The 13636-nt window shown below is 38.5% G+C and overlaps 1 protein-coding gene across 2 annotated transcripts in view; it reads right to left on the reverse strand.

Moving 5' to 3' along the window:
* Positions 1–13636, reverse strand: part of LOC137996707 (N-acetylneuraminate 9-O-acetyltransferase-like) — a 39424-nt gene extending 25788 nt beyond the window's left edge. For both annotated transcript variants that reach the window (XM_068842245.1, XM_068842246.1), the window contains exons 1-4: positions 13419–13636; positions 11583–11676; positions 9513–9636; positions 1916–1960 (exon numbers count right to left, since the gene is read on the reverse strand). In XM_068842245.1, coding sequence (XP_068698346.1) covers positions 1916–1960; positions 9513–9636; positions 11583–11676; positions 13419–13626 — 471 coding nt within the window. In that variant the 5' untranslated portion in view covers positions 13627–13636. The remainder of the gene's footprint in view (positions 1–1915; positions 1961–9512; positions 9637–11582; positions 11677–13418) is intronic.

Genomic DNA, 13636 nt, shown 5'->3' on the forward strand with positions numbered 1-13636 from the left:
AAAAAATTGTGTTAGTTTTTAGATTTCTGTGCTGTTAGTGTTGGCTCAACCATTTGTACCATAGATGTAGATATACCACCCTAATGGTAATTTAACATCGGATTCCGAACATTAGACTAAGTATACGTGTACATGTATTGGAATTGTATTCATTGTAGCTACATTTTTATATTGTCTGATATGAATTGCGTGTGTTCTGTATGTACATGTATTGAACTGTATCATTTGCATCCTCTGCATAATTACCATATTTTCCACATAAAACAGAAAAAATGCTTGATACTAGAGATAAAGCAGCTGCTTACATGTACATGTACCATCCTCACAAAAATAAAAAAAAACGCTTATTTTCCTGAAAATTGAAGAAAACATGCTATTTTGTTTGCAAGTTTCCACGCATTTTTCGACAATGAGCCAGGACTTAAGTTAAACCATTTTCATACCATACCCTAGGCTCAAAATTTTTAAAAAGATGCAACAAGATAAGAACATTTAGCTGCAAGTTATGACAATCATCGTTGAAGTTTTACAAAACAAAATACATGTAGGAGCCCGCAATACATATGTGTAAAAAGCCGATCAAAATGGTGAATGATCAAGGGAATGGATTGTGGTCCAACCACATTACTATTTTGCTCCATATCTCCAAATTGAAACAAATTTATAACATTTAGAACCAAAATATTATTTTTATCGCTTTATTTATTTTAGCAAAAGTTTTGGCAAAATGCCAATTGCTAAGTAAACCCCTTATTTTAACGGTGAAAGCTGGTCACAAATTGGCGACACCTCCAGATATCTTAATCGTGACTGTTTTGGTTGCAATTTCGAGTCCTGATTTACCATAAGCGTGCAAATACATGTACATTGGATGGGCCTTATAATTATTAGTTCTATAAATTGTTTAAATTTCCACATAATCTGGTGTAATTTAGATGCATAATCGACACATGTTTACATGTACAACTGTAATATGGCCAAAATCCTATCAGAAGCCCAGCATTTGGGACTGGGCTGTAATAATAAACACTTAATGACTTGTCCCAAGGGAAACAGTTAATTTCGTTTGCCGAGAATCTCAGCCAAAAGAGTCTTCACGCCACAGTTTGGTAAGGATGGGGTGCTTGTTGGAAATTTTGAAAAGAACCCCTAAGAGGTACCAAGCTCCTGTCTTGTGGGCGTGGCATAATTTTTTTTTCACCCCTAAGAGGTAACAGTTTAATTATTAAAAAAACAACCCATTTTGACACTTTCATACTTTTTCATACTTCATAGTCAGAGATAAAAATGATTGCTTCAAATACCTCCCACTCTGGCATAAAGTTTATGAACATATGTCACAATTTTTTATCTTTTTTCACAGGAGGTGCTTGAACATTATTGTATAAATGAAACAGTAAATAAAATCGAATTCTCTGATGGCACAGTGTCTATGTAAAGTTCTAGTGTCCATCCAGATATTATTAAGTTTTCAAGGGATTTTCATGATATTAAGTTTTTGAGAGCATTGTCATGTAAATTTTTATGGTATTTAACACAACATTCTCATTACTGGAACTGGAAAATATTGAAAGTGGAGGAAGAATTAAAATTCCAGTGCAATTGATCATGAAGTTAACAAGATGCAAGGCGGTGAAAATCAAAGCCTCGTTATCCAAACTGAATGTACACTCTGTTACCGATGAGTTGTGAATTCTCTGCGTTAATTAGACAAAAAAAAATTACTTAATTGTTAGATGTCTCCTGTCGTAATTTTTTGGCTCCCTAAAGGTACTGCTAAAGCTCCCACTCTGGACCTTTCGAGACTACACACCCTAAGAGGTAACAAAACTGCCTTTTTTAACCCCCCAGAAGTAAAGTAATAAAAGCCATACTACAATGCACATACACTGTAATACACTCCAGGAAAACTTACCACACTTGTATTGCTTACTTCGCCAGAATATGATAAATCATGATGCTGCAAAGAAAAGTGAAATTTTCAAATATTCAATAACTTTTCCATATTTTATAACTTAATATCTTAAAGCTCTCCAAACACTTAAAAACTTGATGAGAAAGTGGATAGCAATCACACAGGAGGAAGAAACTGTTAGACAAAATTAATATTGTCACTGCACCAGGAGAGTTTCAGAGGGTGCAAAGTAGCTGATAGTAGGTTTAGTGCCTCAGGAAGATTAAGGGTGAGATAAATAGGAAAAATAATAATGAATTTCTTTTATTAATGTTGCAGGTAATTTTTTGCAATCCAGTTAAATTTAATTTTAACTGGTTATTTTTTTCCAACCAGGTAGCTGCGATATTATGAAGTAGTGATCAATACCGCTGACATAATATCGCGAACTCGTAGGAAACGTTTCGGTGACGTTCTTGTAAGTTTACTTCAGTTTTCGCCAAGACTGTTTAGTTGAGTTTGCTCGTTTTGAAGCTAAGGACTAACACATGGTGTCAGAAGTTAGTGGATGACGCTGTTTGCCGACCGTATTTGTGAAATATTTGTATTGTGAAAACCTTGGTTCGTTGCTGTTCGCATAAATCGAAACCGCGTGGTGTAAAATGGCGGCCGGGCGTCTGTTAAACCCACCGGATCATCTGCAGCTTTCAAGTGGAAATGTATCTCAAAATTGGAAAAGATTTAAGCAAAAGTGGAGTAACTATCAGCTAGCTATCGGAATAGCCAGAAAAGAAGATCCCATTCGAGTAGCAACTTTTCTCACTGTGATTGGCGACAAAGCCCTAGATGTTTACAATGCATTCACGTGGGACAGTGACGCAGACAAAGTCAAAATGGATAAAGTTCTAGAGCATTTTGAGCAGTACTGTGAGCCTCGCAAGAATACAATCTACGAGAGGTATTTATTCTTTTCGCGTGGACAGGAAAGTGGGGAGCCCATTGATAAATATGCCACTGTTCTACGAAACATGGCAGACTCTTGTGAATTTCAAGATTTGAAAGATTCGTTGATACGCGACCGCATCGTGTTTGGAATCGCTGATCACAACGTGAGAGAGCGTTTGTTGCGAGTCCCAGATTTGACGCTGAATAAAGCTCTAGAACTTGCACGAGCTGCCGAAGCAACCCAAAGCCAGTTGAAACAAATGCAAAACTTGCACGAGGTTAATGCAGTAGGGAAGAAGAAAGAAAACTTCTTCCGAAAGAAACAAGAAGAGAAGAAAAAATCAGCCAACGGCAGTGCTCAGCATATCGACTGCAAATTTTGTGGCAGGAAACATGTACCAGACAGATCAAAGTGCCCTGCATATGGCCAACAGTGCAACAAGTGTGGAAGAAGAAACCATTTTGCTGCGAAGTGTACAGGAGGAAGGCAGTCCAGTCGTAATTTACATGCCAATCAGAATTTGAATTATGTGCAAGAAGATTCAGATGGGAGTCAATTTGAAGAGTATACTATTGATGTCATAACTTATCAAGTCAGTGCTGTGGAAGAAAAGAAACACCCAAAACAGTTGTTTACATCAGTCAAAGTAAACAATGCTAAAGATGTTACATTTCAGTTGGACTGTGGAGCAACTTGTAATTTGCTATCACTAAAAGAATTCTCAAGCATTATGGGGGATCCCAAAGATCTGTATTTGAGGAAAACATCTGCAACACTCAAGATGTACAATGGAACCACTATGACTCCACTTGGAAAGTGCACTCTCAAATGTGCCAAAGGTGAGATGAGTACAGATGCAGATTTTTTTATAACTAATGAGGATGTCAGGCCTATATTGGGTGCTGAGTTATGTCAGGAACTGAACTTAATCAAGGTTATGGCAAGTGACATTTCAGAGTCAGAAACTGTGAATGCAGTAAATGACAAGGTTCAAACTGCCCACATTGTTCTAACCAGAGATCAAATTTTGAAACAGTACAGTGATGTTTTTGAGGGATTAGGGTGCATGGATGGCCCATACCATATGGAACTCGATGAAACTGTAAAACCTGTTGTCCACCCCCCTAGGAAAGTCCCTGTAGCACTAAGAGACCGTTTAAAGGAAGAACTGGACAAATTAGTCAGAGAGAAAGTTATCACCCCCGTTACAGAACCTACAAATTGGGTGTCTAGTTTGGTTCTAGTAAACAAGCCAGAGAAGTTAAGAATTTGTATTGACCCACAAGATTTAAACAGAGCCCTGCTGAGAGCTCATTATCCTCTCCCCACCATTGAAGACGTGGCAACTAGGCTATGTAAGGCTAAAGTCTTCTCAGTTTTGGATGCAAAGAATGGATTCTGGCAAGTTCAGCTAGACAAACCGTCGTCACTCTTGACCACGTTTAATACACCCTTTGGCCGTTATCGCTGGCTTCGCTTACCATTTGGAATCAAATCAGCCCCAGAAGAGTACCAGCGAAGAATCCATGAAAGCCTACAAGGTCTGAAAGGTATAGAAGACATTGTGGATGACATACTCTGTGTTGGTGAGGGTGACACCTATGAAAACGCAGTTAAGGATCATGACAGAAACCTAATTGCACTCTTGGAGAGATGTCGTGAGAAGAATATCAAGTTGAATCCAAAGAAGTTACAGTTGAGAAAGCAAGAAGTGCCCTACATCGGTCATGTACTGACCCCGGATGGCCTCAAGCCGGATCCAAGTAAGGTCAAGGCAATTGTAGAAATGCCTACACCTTCAGACAAGAAGGCCGTGCAAAGGGTGCTTGGAATGATTACGTATCTTGCGAAATTTCTGCCTAACCTGTCTGATGTGACGGAGCCGTTGAGACGTTTATTAGACAAAGATGTGCAATGGCACTGGAACGATACACACGAGAAATCATGGAAGCAAGTGAAACAATTGATCACAAGAGAACCAGTGTTGAAGTATTTCGACCCCAGTAAAGAAGTAACACTGCAATGCGATGCATCGGAATCTGGACTGGGTGCTGTCATACTGCAAGAGGGTCAGCCTATAGCATTCTCGTCAAGAGCGCTTACCAGTACTGAAAGAAATTATGCTCAAATAGAGAAAGAGCTGCTCAGCATAGTTCACGGGTGCACACGCTTTGACCAGTACGTTTATGGTAGGCCAATTACAGTACAGACGGATCACAAGCCGCTAGAGAGCATTTTCAAGAAATCTCTGCTTTCGGCCCCCAAAAGGCTCCAAAGAATGTTATTACAGCTCCAGAGGTATAGCTTGAATATAGTGTACAAGCCTGGAAAGGAACTATTCATTGCTGATACACTCAGTCGAGCATTCCTTCCCAATAAGCCGAGTACAGAAGAGTTGAAGTCGGAGGTTTTATCAGTCAAACAGGAAGAGCATCTAATCAAATCCATTGAAGAGATCAACATGGTCGAGTTTCTGCCAATCACAAGTCAACGCCTTGTTGATCTCAGAAGAAAAACTGATCTTGACGAAGGTCTTCAGCAGTTGAAACATATTATCAAGATTGGTTGGCCAGAAACAAAAGAAGAAGTCCCATCAGAAATCAGGAGATATTTTGACTTCAAAGAAGAGCTCAGCATCCAAGATGGTATCCTCTTCAAAGGAAATCGAGTAATAGTACCTGTAGCGCTAAGGCCCCACATGATCACGCAAGTACACTCAAGCCACCTTGGTATTGAAAGTTGTTTAAATAAAGCAAGAGATGTCCTGTTTTGGCCTGGCATGACCGCAGAGATCAGGGACTGTGTTTCTAAGTGCGAAACATGTAACACTTATCAGACAAACCAGCAGAAAGAACCACTCATACCTCATGATCCACCTAAACGTCCTTGGTCTCATGTTGCAACAGACCTTTTCAGTTTTGACAACAAGGAGTGGTTCATCATCGTTGACCACTGGTCAGATTACTTTGAACTGAACCAATTATCCAGTACCAACTCAAGCTCTGTTATCAAGTCTCTCAAGAATCAGTTCGCACGCCATGGCATACCTGATACTCTGTATTCTGACAACGGACCACAGTTTGCTTCCAGAGAATTCAAAGAATTTACATCCGCCTGGCATTTTGACCACCAAACGTCTTCACCACACTATCCACAATCAAATGGCAAGATTGAAAATGCTGTTAAGACAGCCAAGAAGTTACTAACCAAAGCAAAGGCAAGTGGACAAGATCCATACTTGGCCATTGTGGACTGGCGAAACACACCTTCACCCAGTATTGGATCATCACCAGTACAAAGATTATTTGGACGACGTACAAAGACACTGTTACCTACAGCAGGAACTTTGTTACAGCCAAAGATCGTGGAGGGAACTGAAGGCAAGCTCAAAGAAAGAAAGACGAAACAAGCACTGTTTTACAACAAAGGAACAAAAGAGCTTCCTGTGCTTCAACCCGGAGACACAGTGCGCATGAAACCGCTGCCATCAGACAAAGAAAAGCTGTGGAGAAAGGGATCTGTTGTCAAACAAGTGGCACCTCGCTCCTACGAGGTAGATCGTCAAGGAACTATGTTCAGGAGAAATAGAAGACACTTGGTAAAGACCAAGGAACCATCGCCACAGTTGGATTTGGAATCCCAAGAAAACCTGCCAGCTAGTAGTACCCCTTTACCTGTGGAAGGACCACCTGTGGTGCAAACAAGATCTGGTAGAATCGTTCATAGACCAGGATGACTACGAGATTTTGTTTGAGGAACGTTGTTTAGGACTTTGAACTGTCATCGTCTGATTGAGTGCTTTATGGTGAATAACTTTTTTTATGAGAAGGGAGATGTGATATTATGAAGTAGTGATCAATACCGCTGACATAATATCGCGAACTCGTAGGAAACGTTTCGGTGACGTTCTTGTAAGTTTACTTCAGTTTTCGCCAAGACTGTTTAGTTGAGTTTGCTCGTTTTGAAGCTAAGGACTAACACAGTAGCTTTGTTTCTAACCAGGTATTTACCGGTACTTGAACTTTTGCAGGCACTGTTTGGGGTTTAAGGACATTCGTGCCAAAAATCTTCCAACAGCAAGATTTTCTTCATTTCTCGCCTAGAGTTCGTAAAGGTCATAAAGTACTTACTCTAAAAATAAAAATAAAAATGGGGGTCACCGACTTTGTTTCAGAGAAAATTCCTTAATTTCGAGAAATAGGTAATAATAGCGAGATGTAGCATCATCTGCTCATCCATCAAAAATCATAAAAATAAACCGTTAGAGTGAAGGTTTCCATGCATAGGTTTTTAGGAATGGGATTTTTAGACAATTGCATGCCACTAGGGACGTCGTAAACAGTAGAGCTCATCCTCGACGAGCGTTTTCGTAAGCTCTATCCATTGCAACCACTCCCGGAATTCAATGGCACGAGGAAAGAAAATGTTATTACCGGTATTAAGGGACCAGTCATTATTTATGTAGAGGGAGGGTGGGAGAAAAATAGGGGGGGGGGGGGGGCAAGGCTATTTTAAATTAGCAAAGAGGGGGGGCTATTGTTTTTTTCTGGTACAAAGATAAGGGGGGGTCACATGATTCAGCAAGATTTATAAGAAGTCAATTCAAGAAAGTTAGACTAGTGAACCAGTTGGATCGGTGGAGTATAAAGATATTTAAAACACTGATACTCTGATCAGTAATTTAATACCATGACATTTGTTGTGTCCTCAACATGTGAATTGAAAAACAAAACACAATAACATTGTTTGTAAAGCCAGCCAGAGGAAAAAGTCAACTTGAATCTTGAAGGAAGCAACAAATCCTTCATAATGCTGACCTCAGTTTAGCAGTTCAAAGTAGTTCAGTAAACTAAAATACAACTTTTACAACTCAAATACTGCTATACTGCTATTGATTAATCATGTCTTGTGATTTTAACAAAAACAGTGCAGTAATATAAAAACTTGAAATAAGTTTTTCTTCCAAGTATGACAGTTCCTTAACTCCACGCTCACAGTTGGAAACATCAAAATGAAGGACACTTGATTGAGAGTTCATTTGCCAAGTATTTACCATAGCAAGCATCATTATCGCTACTCATAATTAAATTTATTCTTATTCTATTTTCTCCATTTCGATTTTTGTTTCCCATCTCTTTTTTCTCTCTTTGAATAAGTACTCTTCAAATGCACATTCAGTCATGTGCGGTCTTGCAGCTTCAAAGATCCTTGGCAAAATTTCTGGTCTACACGATACATTGATTTTGTAATTTAAGAGGTTTGTCATCTTATAATTGTATGTGATAGTAAGCTTTCAATTATCACTGGCCTTATAAACATCTAGCCAGTAGATGCGAGGGAGTGGGAGAGGTGGGGTCATGGTTGAAATAATTGATAGATAAGGGGGGTCGCTTGCTATTTGCATACCCTAATGGGGGGGGGGGGGGGCACACAAAAAATTTGGCATGCCCAACCCCACCGCTCTCCTTTAATGTCAGGCTCATCCTGCCACTTTTTCAAATTATTCGCCATTTTCCTGCTCTGCATGTGATGTAGCTGTGACTTGTCCACTCATTTGTGGCTTTTTAATTTCTTTTCTCTGAGAGATTCCGAAAACCACTTCATACAGCATTTTGCCAATTGTTCTGTGAATGGTTATGTGTTTTTTTACAAGCGGTTTCTCCAAGATGATGACACCAGTGCTTCGGAGACGAGTTCTTTTCTTTGATTAAACCGCAAAGGTTATCTTTTGTTGTTCTATGTGCACTGTGGGAACGCTGTGTTTGCAGTGAAAATCAGTTTGTTAACATGACTAGAAATGATGCCTTGTTCCTGGTGTATTTTGCATAGCAACATAAATAAACTTCGTACAATATTTGACTATTAATTTTTTCAAGCCTCACTTTATATCATTTACGCATGTGCGAAATGGTGGTTGTCGTGAAGGCTTGGAAATAGCTTAACGACTTCAGTTTCTGATTTGATGGCTTAGCCGTTAATACAGAGGAAAAGTAATCTCACATGTCCTATGGTGCAAGGGTTCGAATCCTTGGAGTGGCATGGAATGTTGTGAAAGTTCAAGGTAAGAGGCACAGTCCGTTGGTAGTAAGGAAGGACAGTAAAGGGGGAAGGAGAGGGAGAGACGGTAAGTGGACGAAGAACGGAAGGCAAGGGAAAGGTGGAGAAAAGTTTTTTTTTTTATTCGCCCTAAAAACCCAAGCCCCATTTTTTTAAATTACATCCCCAAAAAAGGGGAAAACCTTTTTTAGACAGTTTATAATAACCTAGGTTGAAACAAAATCACCTAGTTTGGTTGCAAATTAACCTAAGGAACAAAATGACCTGCAAACATATACATTACATAGTGTCTGTAGTTTCTCCTACCCTTTGAAAATTAAATAAATAAAATTTTATCTACCGGCCTAGCTTGGTCCGTAGGGGAAACAACTTTACCCTCAAGACCTCAGGTCAGTTTTTCCCTATACAGACCTCTCGACCAGTGAATAACATATATGTATGTATTAAATGTACATATCAGATCTCAAAGGCCTCCAACCAAGCTAAAAACATCCTCCTTGATCTTCACAATAATATGAATTTAATATTTATTGAATATTATTTGTCCATAACATAAATCTTATAAGAAGTTCAGACTGACAAGTAAAAATTATGGTAATTGATATGAGAACTCACAGCTTTTCCTTCATCTTTCACTGTTTTTAGACTTATTGCCTGTACCAGATGATAATAAAGACTCCGTGTTCTTGAATCCCCAATAAAAGCTACTGGGTGGCGCTGTAAACAGGTCCTCAATTCACTTGGAATGCAAAAAAAATAAACCTCAATTTTGGACTTTTTATACATCAGAACCGCAATTCCCAAAAACAAAAACTTTGGAAAAACTTTAGGAGGGAAGAATTTAAGGCTCTCACGGAAGGGGCGGGGATGCTCATCATTATTATTTATTTATTATTTTATTCAACTTTATTTAAACACAGTGTCTGGCTCAGTAAGATGGTTTTCAGAAATGTCATGTACATGTGACAATTACAAGGTACCGTAAACACCCACAGATGAGCTGCAACTTTTTCTCAAAAATTGTCGCTAGAAATCAGGGGTATGGCTTATCTGCAGGAACATTTAAGAAAGGCTGCTTCTGGTGTACAGTTTTCCATTTTTGCGAATGATCTAATGCCTCGTTACTAAGCTACGAACATTCCACTCACGTTCTTGTTGGAAGGCAAAAATCTATGGAAAGACTGTGTTGAATGAAGAAATTCCTGTCAACAAATACCCGACAAAGATCAATCATAATATTGTTAAAGTTGGTAGAATTGATGTTCATTACTGACATTATAGTGCTAAAATTGTGGGTAAGATGGGTAAGAGGTTGAAGGATTTTTTCCGTTTCAATGTTAATAGTGAGTTTACGTTCGATGAACAGTGGATGAAGAAGATTTCTGAATACTCAACTTTGGATTTCCCTTGACTTCTTTCAAAAAAACGTTTTTTTCCAAAATTTGAGCTGCTAAATTCAGGGTGCAGATTATCTGTGGGTGTTTTTGGTACAAGTTTTAAAAACAACTGATTAACAAAGTATGATTTAGCACAAAAATTTGATTCAACAATTACATAATCTATTCCTATGGACTCTTATTAAAATAATGTAACCAATAGTTTCTCTGTCTTAACCCTTTCACTCCTGTGGGATTCCCATTGATGAGTAAAATCGTCTGGCGTTAGACAGAGTAAAATCTATAAGTCTCAGTGGCCTTTACAGGAGTGAAAGGGTTAAGTAGGAAATTTAATAACAAATTAGTAACAATTTAAATTTACAAATGATATATATTTTATCTCACATGTATCAGAAAATTTATTTTAGGTAGCGGTAATTGGAAGTCATAGATCGAGCCTCTCAAATTATAATTGTAAACTTCAGGTTCTATGACTTCAGATACCTCATTTCACGGTCATTATCAATGAGAATAAAATACTAACATATATTTAAAGAGAGAGACAATGGCCACGGGGTAAAATACAGTGTATGTAAAAAGTATGAAGGTTATTGCAAAAAACAATAGAAAGAGGCAGAAAGAAAAAAGGGGGGCATGAAAATCAATAAAAACAAGGAACTATTTAAAAACCCAAGCAAGATTTGAATCAGACTGTACATTGAAACTTGGTCTCAGTTCATTAATAAGAAACATTTCATAAACGAGGCAGTCAAACTTGTTTCGCCATTTCTTTAACACACTTAAAATTCTTGCTAAGGTCTGATTCAATTTGAGCTTACGCTTGCTCAGGTCTAACAAGCACTTCTGAAGAGCATCCCCACCGCTTCAAGCAAGCAAGAAGCCTGCCATTTGCCGTTTTACATAAACGCAATGCTTGATCTCTCCACGGTAAAACAAAACTGGGAAAACTCAGTTAGCTATTGTCAAACCATGGTTGTTCGAAGCACAAACAGCTGCCGAACTGATTGAGTTCTAAGTCCATGCAAGATGAATTCAAGTGTAAGTAATGCATGGAACACCATGCAATCAAAACCTGAAGCATCATGTAACTCTGTCCCCTGTCAAAAGCCCTGTCTCCTCTTTTCTTACAGAACATAACAGAACTGAAGGCAGAGAGCACAAACCTTGTGTCATAAGGGTGCTGTCAGCTAAAAAACAACAAATGTATTTTTGCTCTTTTTTGCAGCTTACATGTAGTTTAAGCTCAATATCATTTATTTGAAAATAATATTCATTTAGCAAAATTTACCTTGGAGTATAAGAGTGCATCATGCATCCATACGGCTGCCAAAAACTTTCTCGCCATTGGCCGAAATTCATCATTTTGAGACAAGTATCAGAGCCTGTCAATTAAAGGAAAAGTTGCCACAGGGAACATTCAACAGTGGAATATTTTTTTTATGTCATTTTTTTAGTTTCACCACGGTGGTAGAGGTCACACAGCAAAGCAAGGCTCCAACTACAGAGGGACTGTAAGAGTTCCCAATACATTTTTAACCCTTTCCTGTCCAAGACTGAAACTTGCAGATTTTACTCTGTCTAATGCCAGACGATTTTATTCGTCAATGGGATCCCCCTTAATCATGTCATTTCCTTGGTCAATGAGAATGGAACACTAAAAACAAAACAACCAATCAGATTTCAAATGAATGAAGGGGGTAGTTTCTAAAGAAACTGTGGTGCTGTGTCAGTAGGGAAGTAGTATACAAACATTTGTAACCAATCAAATTTCAGACAAAGAAAACCATTGTGTTGCAACATTTATACCCGTCTGGATCAATAAAATATTGTTACTGACTAAAACCCTGTTCAAACGACGGTTGGTGCTATCCGCCAGATAAATCACCATACAGTTGATAATTCATAGTGAAATCAATTGTGCTATCCAACGGATAGTCGGCAAGTATGTTTTGCACGTTGCAGGTTGAAATTAAGTTATAACTGGAAAACTGCTGGCACTTAAAAGAAAGGTAAAGCGATAGACTTACCGTGACTGTTACATGTAACGTTGTTTACGATAGACGGAATATACTTCAGGGGCACCCAACGAGAATGTAGTTCAAAAACACTTAAACATACAGTTGTTAAACGTATTTTGGTATTTAAACGGTAGATAAAGGCACATTTTTATCCCCTAAAAAATTTTCATGTGTTCGGATTTCCTAGCTGAAAGTCTAGTGATCCGAAAATTATAGGGATCAAAACTTACGTTTTCGAAAATTTCAGCCAGAAAAAGGGCTCTCGAAAATTCTAGGTGACCTTTTTAGGGTAAAAATCCTTTAAAAATGGGCGACTATACCATTTTTTAGATGTTCGAAAATCCTAGGACAGGCATGCAAGCAAGAAATTGTACAACAAATGTTCCGAAAATTATAGATCTCAAATTGTCTTCCGAACAGATTTTTTCCGAAAATTGCCGTTGGGTGCCCCTGATACTTGCCGAAGGGTGAAGTTGCATGTGCTTTTACCGTGTGAAAGACGCCAACTACTTTGTGTAAGAACCCCTGATGAGTATATGGGTTATTAACTATTTTTAGTGCCAACGGTTTTCCAGTTATAATTAAATTTCAACCTGCAACCTGCAAAACATACCTGCCGATGGATAGTGATTTAAGCAGTGGATAGTGTTTTATGCGGTGGATAGCGTTAGACACAATGTACACCTTTTGAACAACCAGGTCCTGTATTTTAGCGAATAAATAATTGTTGTGTGATTTCTAAATGGATGTAATGAAGTGTTAATTGAACTTCGTGTCTTGCAATTTTGGTCTGAAATCATACTTGTGATTTCAAATCGAAGTCGCGTTGCGCGCTCGTTCGATTTTGAAATGTATGATTTCACACCAAACTACACTCCACTCAGTTCAATTACCATTATAAATAACATGTTACGAGAGCTGCTACACTTACGTGCGAGAATCACTCTTATCTTCCGAAAGAACTCGTGAAACTGCACGGTATATTTGTTTCTCTAAAAACTTCGCTGCAGCAAATCAGTAAACACTTGACTTACACACAAATCTTTGACAAATTTTCTCGAAGAATTCACCAGAATAATTGGAGATCAAACATGCTATCAGCTTACCTTCTCGCAGAACCCGCGCGAGATTGATACGAATTGACCAGAGGACAACGAGAAATGCCACTGTTTTACACAATTTTTCTACCCTTGATGATCCGGGCAACTGTTTCGCTGGGTCTTTTCCGTGATCACTATGCTCTCTAGATTTTGTTTCGTTATCAGAGAGGTGCATTTTAATAGAACAAGACATTTCAGACCGATCCACCGCCATCTTGGATCTT

Source organism: Montipora foliosa, chromosome 3 (genome assembly GCF_036669935.1).
Source record: "Montipora foliosa isolate CH-2021 chromosome 3, ASM3666993v2, whole genome shotgun sequence".
In the NCBI taxonomy this organism is placed as follows: domain Eukaryota; kingdom Metazoa; phylum Cnidaria; class Anthozoa; order Scleractinia; family Acroporidae; genus Montipora; species Montipora foliosa.